Here is a 15,130-nt window from a genome sequence, read left to right on the forward strand (position 1 = left end):
TACTACCTGCCTCAATAGTGTTTCTTATATTCTTCACAAATTACAAGCATCGTATTTAGAAAATGATGTTCAAAATGCATGTACACGGAAAAACAGCAAACAATGAACAGACAGAAAACTTAACATTTAAGAAGCTGTAACAGTGTACAAACCTTCAGTACTTTGTCAAGCAGTGATTTCTGTTCACTGGTGGTTAGTCTCAATACGCACATAAATGCCAGAACTCTGATAGTTTCTTCTCCACATGACCACAACTCAACCAGCTTCTTCACTAATCCTTTCGTAACATTTGAAAAGTTGGTGACAAAAGGAATCATTTGATGGAGGTGCTTTAATAGTACAGAAAGTATATGTTCTGATGTTACAGCACTCAAAAACTGAAATATAAAACAAAACAAAATTTATTTTCCAATATAACAGTTGCTACAGTTCATATATGTAAGTGATCATTTAAGGCAATACATAAAAACTGCTCTTTTCTATTGCCACACCAGACTCATCAATGAGTGGCTGCACAGGAGCCTTCAACCTTCTTAGTGATTTTGCATAAGACCAAAACCAGAATTTTCTCAGATTCTTGACAAAATCTTCTGCTAAGGCATGATGTTAGAAGTATCTGAATGCTTCCCACATTAATCTTTTTATAGTTATATGAGTTTTTATTAACTTTTGCCTGTCAATTTTTCTACATTAATTTTGAACTAACAGTTGAACAATCTCTGCTTCCTCAAACAAATTTTGATATTAAACCATGGTGAGCCTTTCCGTTCTTAATCCCCTTACTTGGCAAGTCATAAGGTGTTTTTTCATTTTTCAGTGATTCATAACAATTTCTTATGTACAGGGACTGAAAAATGTAGCATATACTTCTGGCAAAATTTGCATCTAATTCCTGCAAAATTCATGTTTATTTTTGTCAAAATTCACTCCTATTTCCTTTGTTTTTAAATGGTTATATGCGCACGTTTAAAAGGTTGTCACACTACATCAGTGAAGACATACAAATTATTACTTCTTTGAAACTGACTGTTAGAAAAATGCTGAATGGGAAATTTTTGACTGGAATGTTTGCTTTTGCAAAAGCTTCAACACCTTTTTCTTCCGGAATGGTCTTTGTTTTTTTCATTTGGCTGTATTTGCACTTTCAAAAATGTTTGTTCTGTTGAAAAGCAGCAGCATTTTTCCACCATTTAAGTGAATGCTTCTCTGATAAAAGGTGTTTCTAGACATAATTATTTTGTCTTTTCCCACCCAATTTGAAAATTAAAAAAATCTGCAGACAACTAATTTTGATCTTTCGTGGACTTTCATGGCCCTAAGACCACTGCTTGGCAATGCTACAGATAGAATTGACAAGACACTTAGCACAGAAGTAGAACCGAACAAACAGCAACCCAATTTTAATGTTAGGGGAAGAATTTCAGCACCATCAAAAAGCGTCACAGATTTTATTTTCGAGTCGTTATAGTGCAGAGGACGGGCGCTATAGGCTATAGTCACAGATGACCGCAAGCGTGAACGGACTAGAATTTCTGACCACCACAGGGGAAGGAGTGATGTGGGGAAATGACACCACTTCCATTTTGCTGGACAGCAGCCTACAGCAGAACTGATACATTGTTACAGGGACCACCGATCTGTTCTAATGTTGTAAGGGTCATAATCAAAATCCGTGACGGACCAGGATTAGTTGCTTCACTTATTTCAAAATAAGGAAAGAAAACGACCGGCACTGCACAACACAAAGTATTCCGGAATGGTTACCACGCAGTTGCTTGTTGAAATTAGCAGAGTATTGTTAACAATATAGTTCACGCCCGACCTCCAGCGGTATTCGCTGCAACTTCAGTTCAATCCGCCATCTAATTTGCCACATTAAAACTGTCTGCATTATACGGTCTTTTGAGCTTTAGCTAACAAACGAACATATGTGTTTCTTTCTTATAAAATGCTAGGTCCCATGGCTGAGTATTAAGTTGCATTACACAATGTGTATCTTAAACAGACCATTCAACAATCCAGATTTGACACAGCACCAGATCATTAAGCGTATCAATACATTGTTGTGTTAGTACACTTTATTTTGTAAGTAGGTTTCACATTATCTTTTCAAATTGGGCTTCACCAGATTATGTGCAATGCCAGTAACTGCTTATATTTTCGATACTGTAAGCAGAAAATTAAACTATTGCAAACTACCTCTGATAAACAGCACATCTGGATACAATGTCTATTAACTAATTTTGCATTTCTGCATTTTTTCATTTTAAGGTAGAATTCACATCTATTTCGCATTTATTGCAAAATGTGAATTTTTCCAGTTCCTACTTATATGGTGACAATTCTTGAACTATATGAAAAAAAAAAAATTAAATTTGTTACAAACTATGGTGCGCACACACTTTATTCAACATATAAATGTCTCTACAGATATTCGGATTTAGATTACGACATGTTCAGTATACCTGCCATCAATGGCGATGAGGTGGCAGAAATTTTGCATGACCCACTAAAGTGTTGGAACATCAATGCCATCAATGACCTCCAGAATAGCTGTTCTTACCTCAGTGATGGTTTTGGGGTTATTGCTGTACACCTTGTCTTTAATATAGCCCCATCAAAAAGGAATTGCATATGTTCAGATCCAGAGAATATAGCGGCCAATCGAGGCCTATGCCAATGGCCTCTGGGTACCCCAGAGCCAGAATGTGATCCCCAACATGCTCCTCCAGGACATCAAATGCTCTCCTGCTTCGATGGGGTCGAGCTTCGTCTAGTATGAACCGCATCTTGTTGAAATCAGCGTCACTTTGGATAATGGGGATGAAACCATCTTCCAAAACCTTCACATACTGTTCAGTAGTCATTGTGTCATCAAGGAATATCGCACCAATTATTCCGTGACTGGACACTGCACACCACACAGTCACCCATTGAGGGTGCAAATACTTCTCGGTTGTGAAATGCAGTTTCTCAGTCCCCCAAATGTGCCAATTTTGTTTATTGACGAACCCATCCAAATGAAAGTGGGCTTCGTTGGTAAACCAAACCATACTAACTCCCATCATGCCCGCAGCCAACCATGCAGTTTGAATTCCTAACCCAAACCGTTCAGAAGTTATGACGATTTTATTTCATATAGTTCAATAACTGTCACCCTTTATGTATGCCGCAGTGTACAACAGCTCAGCCCAAGTTCTCTTTGGTAAAATGCATCCTGGCAACTGGGACCATGCCATATCCAATACTGTCCTCTTGAAGATGATGTTTGGTTTGTGGGGAGCTCAACTGTGAGATCATCAGCACCCGTACAAAGTCCCAATGTTTACACAGTTAATCTAGACACTTTCATAAATGATGATGATATGATGAAGACAACACAAACACTCAGTCCCCAGGCAGATAAAATCCCCAACCCAGTCAGGAATCGAGCCTGGAACATCATGATCCAGAGGCAGCAACACTGGCCACTAGCCGTCCTCTTTAAGCATTCAGCTATAGGATTTTGCTGCGATGTATATGTCAGTCATTTCATGCCAAAGCCCTTCAGATTTACAGAACTGCAACCATTTCCCATAAGAGAATTCTAAGCCACTGTCAGTCAGGATTCTCTTCAAGTAGTTACTAGTTTACTTTCCATCTGAATCTTCCATTTCTTGAATGCTTCAAATATTCATCTTTATTTTTTAAGAAATGCTCAAATACATACCTGGTTGCATCACCATGATACTCATTAAATATCTTTTGCCTCCTAACTTGAAACGTGAATAAGTCCCATGAGATCACTAAAAACAAGTAATTAAGTGATTGTACATTTCTTCAAATTTTGTGATACAGTTTTCAGAAACATGATACAGTTTTCAGAAACATGATACAGTTTTCAGAAACAGTCTACATGTCGATATACTCATGAAACAGTCATCACATGGATTTATTTCACCTTTTTCACAGTATAATCCCAGAACTGCTTTCTTTTTGATCATGTTGTTGACTGTCGTCTTACTGGCATGCATCATTCAACAATGGCCCATCTCTAGTGACTTAGTGTTAAATTTTTTAATCCTCAATATGTTTATTGACTTTCTTTCCTCTGCACATGGCTTTGTATTTATATAATATAAACGAACTTTTTGCTACGTTTTCATGAGCTCTCTTCCAGATTCATCTTAGATCTGGCAACACTCTTTAACGAAACTAATCCTTTTATTGTTTTCAGTGAGTGCCTCACAAATAAGATTGTGTGGCCGATCTCAGGCACAAGTAGTGTATTTTTAGCTATAAATTCTTTAGCCTAAACTTTGTTATTAATTATCATTGCATTTTCAACAGCATTCCCCACAGCTTCGGTTTTTCTGCTATCAGCTAAAGTTATGTTTCCAACTAAAATATTTTTATAAACAGTAGAAAAATACTTTTCATTTGGAACTGTGTGATGAGTTGCCCCAAAATCCATTATTCAGTCATCATTTTCCAATGTAACTGTGCTGCAGAAAGCATTCATACTAAGAACACCTTGTTCCTTTAGCTCTCATAAACGTCTCCTTTTCATGGCAATTTCTGGAATTGTGACCAACTTTGTGACAATTATAACAAACAAAAGTACCCCTTTGTGTGGTTTCTTTCTTTGTTTGTTCCTATCCTTTGTCACATTTTACATAAGTGGCATTTTTTGGTACCTTGAATTACTAGAATTAGCTTTCAGGGACACTGCAGAATGTTTATAGGGTGTACATAAAGTCTGGGAACAATTTCAATTATTTATTGCACAAAAACTAAACATTGTACAGATATCATACATATTGCATTTTGAAGAGAAACTCTAAAAGTTTTTTTTTTTTTACAAACATTCAATATGCACAACACACCGATTTGTTTGGACTCCTTAAGAATGTCTCTTGTACGTGCTCCACATTCACTTCACTCACACTGGGATGTTCACTTCTCTTTGCCGGGCACAAGCAACTGGTCGTAACGAATTTGTTGAACCAGTGGTAAATGGCCTTCCTTGGTGGTGGCTTCTTGGTTCTAAGCATGCACTTAACAGCTTTAGCACACTTGTGTTTGTCGAACTCCAACACACACAAAGCTCACTCCGCACCTGAACTCGCCATGTTTGCGGCTAGCGCTGACTGTCGGCAAATTACCAAACTATGCTGTGGCAGTATACATGGAAAAAAAAAACTTTCAGGGTTTCTATTCACAATGACATATGTATGATATATGTACAATGTTTGGTTCTTGTGCAATAAATAACTGAAAGTGTTCCCGGACTTTATGTACGTCCTGTATATTCATAACATCAACAACATCATCAGCAAGCAGTCTTTTAACCGTAGTACACTTAAAATCATTACCTGGCAAATTTCACAGAGCTGTAACTGTTGCATAACATTTGTGTGAAAGTCCAAGTAGATTAGACACTACTAGATCTCCATCTTCGATTTCATCACCAATATCCACTAGATCTGCTACAGTTTTATTTTTCAGCCCCAGATAATTTTCCACAGACTCATAGTCCTCCATTTTAGAGTCTTCCTGCTCAGTTGCACAGTGTGAAATTTGTTATCCATAGAGGTGTATAATTTTTGAAATTTTTTCCATACTATTTATGAGTTTGCATATTTGGTATAAGCACTTGCAGCTCATCGCATCTGGAAAGTACAGTTTTTGCTAGTACCTTACCTTGACATGATATATATGCCTTTTGATCAGCGACTGGCCCACCTTCATCAAGTTCCATCTCACAAGACTCAATTACAGTCCAAAAATCAGAATCTATTAGAATCATTTTCATTTGACTTGACCAGAAAGTGCAATTCACTCTACTTAGTTTCTCAATATGTTGTCTCTCTTCTCAGTCGTCTCTTTATATTTCACAAATCATTTTGCCATTGCTAAAAGAACACATTCTCTTTCCTGTGAAATTCACAAACGCAGTTCAGTGTCAATTAACATTTACCAAATTCATCATACAAAACTACTTCGTCGGTATCAATCAATGTTTCGTCATTGCCACAATTACAAGTTTTAGGTTGGCTAAATACAACTAAGCAGTTTTCTATTTTTTTCTACTAGCACTCCTGGACCCAAAACCATTGTCAAAGTAATATGAACAGTCATATTACACAAATTAATATTTATTGAAAGAAAAACTGTGTACATCATTAGAGCAGAGAAATTAAACTTCATTTTAATCGGTCAATAGGTTCTTGAATCTTTACTGTCTTTTTGAACAACAGCAATGTCAAAGATGGTCCAGTCACAAAAAAGGGACAAAATGAAGCAGCTCTTGTCCACTTGTTTAAGTCATGACAGATCTGATTGCTAAAACACATCCAAACTTTGTTTCCAGTCAGCAAAGAAGTATGCAATAGTTACACTCCTACAGTCGTAATCAGTATCAGAATGTAAAACATACACCACTTTCAGTATAAAAAACAGATCAGCAAGAAACTGTGTCACAAAATCTTAGCATCATTACAATGTTGGCCATCATTTGATACTTTAAACAAAAATTTTTTTGGATGTACTGCTCTATAAATTGTAGCAATTCTGAGAGAATGCTGCAGTCAGTCAGAAGTGAACTCAGTTTAGTAATACTTGTTTTGTAAATAAAGCCACCTTTCCTTGCTGCAACTTAATTTATTTTACCCATATGTGTTTCGCCTTTTTCTTGCTCTAAGGCTTGTTCAGAGGAATCTATAATGATACCATTTTGTTATTTTTATATTATCAAACAGTTCATGTCATGTTTTTATGTAAATAAGTAATTACTTACAGTCAGCTGTGATCTGCATTTCCTCTCATCTGGTCTGGAGGTCGCACTAAACCTTTATTTCCGACCAGACCAAATGAGAGGAAACACAGATCACAGCAAACTATACGTAATTACTTATTTACATAAGAAATGCAATGGGAACCGTTTGATAACCTAAAAATAACAAAACTGTATTGTTACAGATCCCACTGAATATGCCTTAGAGCAAGAAAAAGGTGAAACGTTTCTGGGGAAAAAAAATTAAGTTGCAGCAAGAAAAGGCAATTTTATTAACGAAAGAAGTATTTCTTTCCTTGCTGCAGAGGATGGCCAGGCAAACAAACTTGTCAGTTATAGTAGTCTGTTAGCATTTATCTATGATAGAAATGGCCAGATATTCACAAATTCCACAAAACAACTGCAAAAGGAAATACACACAAACCTTTAATAAATCTGCTAGGTAGCATCTGAGTGTAGTTTTAATCTTCACCCATTTCTTACATTTATGTGGAGGTATTCGTTTCCCAGGAGGTAACTGCAGAAAGCTTTTGATAGCAGGTTGTAGTTCAAGTACACATAACTGGACAACAGCATTGAAAACTGTAATAATATACAAACAAACAAAAATATAACTTGCAGAAATAACAGTGAGGGTAATTGAACAATGGAAAATCCAGGATGGAAAGTAACAATACCAGACTAGGAAAGTTGCTACTCACCATATAGCGGAGATGCTGAGTCCCAATAGGCACAACAAAAAGATTCACACAATCATAGCTTTTGGCCATTAAGGCCTTTATCAGCAGCAGACACACACACACACACACACACACACACACACACACTCTCTCTCTCACTCTCTCTCTCTCTCTCTCCCCCCCCCCCCCCCCCCCCCCCTCTCACGCAAACGCAACTTGCACACATGCCTGCAGTCTCAGAGAGCTGAAACTACAATGGGGTAATTGAAAATTTATCATATTTACTTTCAAAATATAAATATGACAGTTACCTGAACTTCCTACAACTCTGAGTGATGGTGCTGTTTTATCCTCTTCTGCTGCCACTCTGTTTAGAGCACCATGAAATGCTTTCACAACACAACTTATTGTTGATGAAGTCCTAAAAAACAGAAACACAAACAGCGTTAATTAGCAGATTTTATAACTAAAATTTACATAAAAATTTGTTAATTTAAACACAGCCATTCAAGTACCTTCAGACTTTTGAAAAGCGTCTTATATGTTGCAAATACTCTGGATATTAGTGGCTGTGGATTGTCTACTCATTTATCATTTAATAAAGATTTGATTTAGACCCCCAGTGGACACATAAGAACATTTTCTCTCCTTACACAATGTCCAAGAGACTCTCAAGTTCTGGGTTTTGACACTAAAATGTGTGAACACTTTAACCTGCTACATTTATAGCTGTCGGTGTATGGCAAGTGACATAATAACAACAAAATAATCTGCTCCATTAAGACATGGTACGCCTGACTGTTTACATGCAATGAAAAGAACAGATTACCAATAAATGCTATCTTTACATCCATTGTAAACTGTAACTGATAGTAATGAGTTCTGATTTTCTCATATGAAAATTGGTTTGCTTGAGAGGGCTCTCTCTGGTAAATGATACCTGATCTGTTAGCAGGACCATCCTGAAACAGGTACCATTGTGATAAACCTGCAACAGTTACCCGCAATATTGTTGCTTCCTTGAGAGAAGGCTTTCTCCTGTGTAGCCTGTTATTTTTGCCTTGAAATAAACACTTTATTTCATGGTGTATCAACTAGCTAATTTTGCCCCCTTGGGCATTACCATGCTACAGTAAAGATTGTAGCGCATATAGTAGGCTCTTCCAGTTCAAGTGTCCAGCCGCTGGCAGCTGGGCACCCATGGGCAGCAATGGACACAGGTGGGTGAACAGCTGAAGTGCAGACAGTCACACAACTGGGCTGTAGTTTATGAGACTGTACTGCCCTGGCCTTCCACCAATGGCAGGGGGTGACAAAATGGTTTACGCACACACAGAAACACGGGCAATAGGGCTGCCTGGCAGGTGGCTTGTACTAACTGCAGCTGCCCACTTGCACGTTGACAAGCACTCCCCAGTGCCCTTGCCTCATGGGGCACAGCTAGAAGGGCCTAGCATGACATATCACCACACATCCATTTGATTCTAAGATGCTGACTACATCAAATGCATTTACATTTTAATAGTTACACTTACATATTTTAATGTATAGTTGGCTGGCCCAGTGACAAAATACGTGTAAGGACTGCATTGTGTGTGTGTGTGTGTGTGTGTGTGTGTGTCCTCCATTTTTCATATGGACTTTAAGTATGACATAGTGGTGCGTATGGTTACTACTTTTTTGGAAAGTTGTTATTAGGGATGCAATCACATGTTGCATACTATCTGCATTACAATTTGTACTGTAACTTGATAATGCCCAAGGGGGCAAAATAAGCTAATCACCATATTAAGAAATAACATAATATACATACATAATATTGTTACATTCCATCCTGGATTTTCAATTGTTTGAAATTAAGAAATAATTTGTTAATTTCTAAATAAAACAACAGCCTACGCCGGAAAATGACTTCCCTCAAGGATTTCATAGCTCTTTGCACCTGTGCACAAAAGGGGGAAAAAAAGAATACTGTGTCATTTCTAATATTACATCTTGAATACAAATATCTCTTGATGATATTAAGAATGCAGTCAATTGTAATACAACGTCAGCCACACTGCTGACACTGAAAATCTAGTTTTGTATGCAAAAGCACACTTTCTTCTAGACAGGTATGCTTCCATGTGAAGAAGTAGATCCTCTGTTACCGCAACTGGTTGAATCTTCCTTGCATGATCTTCAAGTAGCATACACACACTGCATGCAAATCATCTGTCTCACCAAGTCAGCAGTTAGTTTCTGGTAATACTGACTATGTCAAGTAATGGTGAATGCTTAGGTAAGCTTCTTGGTGTTCACTGAATTGAATCTCTAACAGCTGTGCCATAAATAAAATACATGATGAACAGAGTTCCATAGACTGCACATGTATTTCAGTATGAAGTATAAATCCAATGAGCCTTTATAAGAACAACAAACTCTTGTACACAAATCACACAATTAAGTACCAATAGAATGCATTTGAGTACAAATTGATTCTGTCACAGCATAACGACATTTCTTGCATCCACCAGTATATACTGGCTCAGGTGCATGTTGGAGAAAATAAATTCTTAGTTGAAAGTTACTTTATTATGTATAATTTTTTTTTAAATCCTTAAGCTTATGCTCCCCCCCCCCCCACCCCCACCCCCCCCCCCCCCCCCCCCACCTGAACCATGGACCTTCCCGTTGGTGGGGAGGCTTGCGTGCCTCAGCGATACAGATGGCCGTACCGTAGGTGCAACCACAACGGAGGGGTATCTGTTGAAAGGCCAGACAAATGTGTGGTTCCTGAAGAGGGGCAGCAACCTTTCCAGTAGTTGCAGGGGCAACGGTCTAGATGATTGACTGATCTGGCCTTGTAACACTAACAAAAACGGCCTTGCTGTGCTGGTACTGCGAACGGCTAAAAGCAAGGGGAAACTACAGCTGCAATTTTTCCCGAGGACATGCAGCTTTACTGTATAGTTAAATGATGATGGCGTCCCCGTGGATAAAATGTTCCGGAGGCCTATTTAGTCTCCCATTCGGATCTCCGGGCGGGGACTACTCAAGGGGACACCGTTATCAGGAGAAAGAAAACTGCGTTCTACAGATTGGAGCGTGGAATGTCAGATCCCTTAATCGGGAAGGTAGGTTATAAAATTGAAAAAGGGAAATGGATAGGTTAAAGCCAGATATAGTGGGAATTAGTGAAGTTCGGTGGCAGGAGGAACAAGACCTTTGGTCAGGTGAATACAGGGTTATAAACACAAAATCAAATAGGGGTAATGCAGGAGTAGGCTTAATAACGAATAAAAAAAATAGGAGTGCGGGTATGCTACTACAAACAGCATAGTGAACGCATTGTTGAGACCAAGATAGACACAAAGACCACGCCTATTACAGTAGTAAAAGTTTATATGCCAACTAACTCTGCAGATGATGAAGAAATTGATGAAATGTATGAGGGGGGAGACGAAAATTTAATAGTCATGGGTGACTGGAATTCGAAAGTAGGAAAAGGGAGAGAAGGAAATATAGTAGGTGAACATGGATTGGGGGTAAGAAATGAAAGAGGAAGCCATCTGGTAGAATTTTGCACAGAGCATAACTTAATCATAGCTAACACTTGGTTCAAGAATCATAAAAGAAGGTTGTATACATGGAAGAATCCTGGAGATACTAGAAGATATCAGATAGATTATATAATGGTAAGACAGAGATTTAGGAACCAGGTTTTATAAAGACATTTCCAGGGGCAGATGTGGACTCTGACCATAATCTATTGTTTATGAACTGTACATTAAAACTGAAGAAACTGCAAAAAGGTGGGAATTTAAGGAGATAGGACCTGGATAAACTGACTAAACCAGAGGTTGTACAGAGTTTCAGGGAGAACATAAGGGAACAATTGACAGGAATGGGGGAAAGAAATACAGTAGAAGAAGAATGGGTAGCTCTGAGGAATGAAGTAGTGAAGGCAGCAGAGGATCAAGTAAGTAAAAAGATGAGGGCTAGTAGAAATCCTTGGGTAACAGAAGAAATATTGAATTTAATTGATGAAAGGAGAAAATATAAAAATGCAGTAAATGAAGCAGGCAAAAAGGAATACAAACGTCTCAAAAATGAGATCGACAGGAAGTGCAAAATGGCTAAGCAGGGATGGCAAGAGGACAAATGTAAGGATGTAGAGGCATATCTCATTAGGGGTAAGATAGATACTACCTATAGGAAAATTAAAGAGACCTTTGGAGAAAAGAGAACCACTTGTATGAATATTAAGAGCTCAGATGGAAACCCAGTTCTAAGCAAAAAAGGGAAAGCAGAAAGGTGGAATGAGTATATAGAGGGTCTATACAAGGGCGATGTACTTGAGGACAATATTATGGAAATGGAAGACGATGTAGATGAAGATGAAATGCGATATACGATACTGCGTGAAGAGTTTGACAGAGCACTGAAAGACCTGAGTCAAAACAAGGCCCCAGGTGTAGACAACATTCCATTAGAACTACTGACGACCTTGGGAGAGCCAGTCCTGACAAAACTCCACCATCTGGTGAGCAAGATGTATGAGACAGGCAAAATACCCTCAGACTTCAAGAAGAATGTAATAATCCCAATCCCAAAGAAAGCAGGTGTTGACAGATGTGAAAATTACTGAACTATCAGTTTAATAAGTCACAGCTGCAAAATACTAACGCGAATTCTTTACAGACGAATGGAAAAACTGGTAGAAGCTGACCTCAGGGAAGATCAGTTTGGATTCTGTAGAAATGTTGGAACACGTGAGGCAATACTGACCTTACGACTTATCTTAGAAGAAAGATTAAGGAAAGGCAAACCTACATTTCTAGCATTTGTAGATTATTGAAAGCGTTTGACAATGTTGACTGGAATACTCTCTTTCAAATTCTAAAGGTGGCAGGGGTAAAATACAGGGAGCGAAAGGCTATTTACAATTTGTACAGAAACCAGATGGCAGTTATAAAATTCGAGGGGCATGAAAGGGAAGCAGTGGTTGGGAAGGGAGTAAGACAGGGTTGTAGCCTCTCCCCGACATTATTCAATCCGTATATTGAGCAAGCAGTAAAGCAAACAAAAGACAAATTCAGAGTAGGTATTAAAATCCATGGAGAAAAAATAAAAACTTTGAGGTTCGCCGATGACATTGTAATTCTGTCAGAGACAGCAAAGGACTTGGAAGAGCAGTTGAACGGAATGGACAGTGTCTTGAAAGGAGGATATAAGATGAACATCAACAAAAGCAAAATGAGGATAATGGAATGTAGTCAAATTAAGTCGGGTGATGCTGAGGGAATTAGATTAGGAAATGGGACACTTAAAGTAGTAAAGGAGTTTTGCTACTTGGGGAGCAAAATAACTGATGATGGTCGAAGTAGAGAAGATATAAAATGTAGACTGGCAATGGCAAGGAAAGTGTTTCTGAAGAAGAGAAATTTGTTAACATCGAGTATAGATTTAAGTGTCAGGAAGTCGTTTCTGAAAGTACTTGTATGGAGTGTAGCCATGTATGGAAGTGAAAAGTTTGGACAAGAAGAGAAAGAAGCTTTCAAAATGTGGTGCTACAGAAGAATGCTGAATATTAGATTGGTAGATTACATAACTAATGAGGAGGTATTGAACAGGATTGGGGAGAAGAGGAGTTTGTGGCACAACTTGACAAGAAGAAGGGACCGGTTGGTAGGACATGTTCTGAGGCATCAAGGGATCACAAATTTACCATTGGAGGGCAGTGTGGAGGGTAAAAATTGTAGAGGGAGACCAAGAGATGAATACACTAAGCAGATTCAGAAGGATGTAGATGGCAGCAGTAAGTACTGGGAGATGAAGTTTGCACAGGATAGTGTAGCATAGATAGCTGCATCAAACCAGTCTCAGGACTGAAGGCCACCACAACAACAACAACAACAAGCTTATGAGCAACATTCTGGGGCATCCTCAGTGTATCTGCAAATTTTCTGTGAATTTCGGGTTTTAACTCATTGACATAGGTGCTTATGGAAACAAAAAACGGCACTGTGGAGTCCCTTCAGTACAGGAGGTGTGTATTTTAATTGCCTCATGGAAATCTACTTTTCCCCTCTTTAATCAAACAGATGAAGAAATTTAGAGCAATGAGTCTGCATTACATTTAAAGTTTGCTTCACCTATTAATTCTAACAATGGTTTCCAACATATCAAAGTATATACATAAATAAAATAGAAAGAAACATTCCACATGGGAAAAATATATTAAAAACAAAGATTCCATGACTTACCAAACGGGAAAGCGCTGGTAGATAGGCACAATAAAAAAAACACACAAACACACACACAAAATTTCGAGCTTTTGCAACCCACAGTTGCTTCGTCAGGAAAGAGGGAAGGAGAGAGAAAGATGAAAGGATGTGGGTTTTAAGGGAGAGGGTAAGGAGTCATTCCAATCCCGGGAGCGGAAAGACTTACCTTAGGGGGAAAAAAGGACAGGTATACACTCGCGCGCACACACACACACACACACACACACACACACACACACACACACACACACACACATCCATCCACACATATACAGACACAAGCAGAAGGTCTTCGTGGCAAACGAATCTGCTCCAGTCCGGAATCCCTAAACCGTTACACCAACAACCTGAAAACAGCTTTCACATCCCGAAACTACCCTCCCGACCTGGTACAGAAGCAAATAACCAGAGCCATTTCTTCGTCCCCTCAAACCTAGAACCTCCCACAGAAGAACCACAAAAGTGCCCCACTTGTGACAGGATACTTTCCGGGACTGGATCAGACTCTGAATGTGGCTCTCCGGCAAGGATACGACTTCCTCAAATCCTGCCCTGAAATGAGATCCATCCTTCATGAAATCCTCCCCACTCCACCAAGAGTGTCTTTCCGCCGTCCACCTAACCTTTGTAACGTCTTAGTTCATCCCTATGAAATCCCCAAACCACCTTCCTTACCCTCTGGCTCCTACCCTTGTAACCGCCCACAGTGTAAAACCTGTCCAATGCACCCTCCCACCACCACCTACTCCAGTCCTGTAACCCGGAAGGTGTACACGATCAAAGGCAGAGCCACGTGTGAAAGCACCCACGTGATTTACCAACTGACCTGCCTACACTGTGAAGCTTTCTATGTGGGAATATCCAGCAACAAACTGTCCATTCCCATGAATGGACACAGGCAGACAGTGTTTGTTGGTAATGAGGATCACCCTGTGGCTAAACATGCCTTGGTGCACGGCCAGCACATCTTGGCACAGTGTTACACCGTCCGGGTTATCTGGATACTTCCCACTAACACCAACCTGTCAGAACTCCGGAGATGGGAACTTGCCCTTCAGTATATCCTCTCTTCTCGTTATCCGACAGGCCTCAACCGCCGCTAATTTCAAGTTGCCGCCGCTCATACCTCACCCGTCTTTCAACAACATCTTTGCCTCTGTACTTCCGCCTCGACTGACATCTCTGCCCAAACTCTTTGCCTTTACAAATGTCTGCTTGTGTCTGTGTATGTGCGGATGGATATGTGTGTGCGAGTGTACATCTGTCCTTTTTTCCCCCTAAGGTAAGTCTTTCCGCTCCCGGGATTGGAATGACTCCTTACCCTCTCCCTTAAAACCCACATCCTTTCGTCTTTCCCTCTCCTTCCCTCTTTCCTGACGAAGCAACCATTGGTTGCGAAAGCTAGA

The 15,130-nt window shown here is 39.3% G+C and overlaps 1 protein-coding gene across 1 annotated transcript in view; it reads right to left on the bottom strand.

Moving 5' to 3' along the window:
• Positions 1-15,130, bottom strand: part of LOC126470620 (nucleolar complex protein 2 homolog) — a 160,892-nt gene that overhangs the window by 111,621 nt on the left and 34,141 nt on the right. The window contains exons 4-6 of the mRNA XM_050098583.1: positions 7,767-7,876; positions 7,200-7,357; positions 153-377 (exon numbers count right to left, since the gene is read on the bottom strand). Of these exons, the coding sequence (XP_049954540.1) occupies positions 153-377; positions 7,200-7,357; positions 7,767-7,876 (493 nt within the window). The remainder of the gene's footprint in view (positions 1-152; positions 378-7,199; positions 7,358-7,766; positions 7,877-15,130) is intronic.

Source organism: Schistocerca serialis, chromosome 1 (genome assembly GCF_023864345.2).
Source record: "Schistocerca serialis cubense isolate TAMUIC-IGC-003099 chromosome 1, iqSchSeri2.2, whole genome shotgun sequence".
Lineage (NCBI taxonomy): Eukaryota > Metazoa > Arthropoda > Insecta > Orthoptera > Acrididae > Schistocerca > Schistocerca serialis.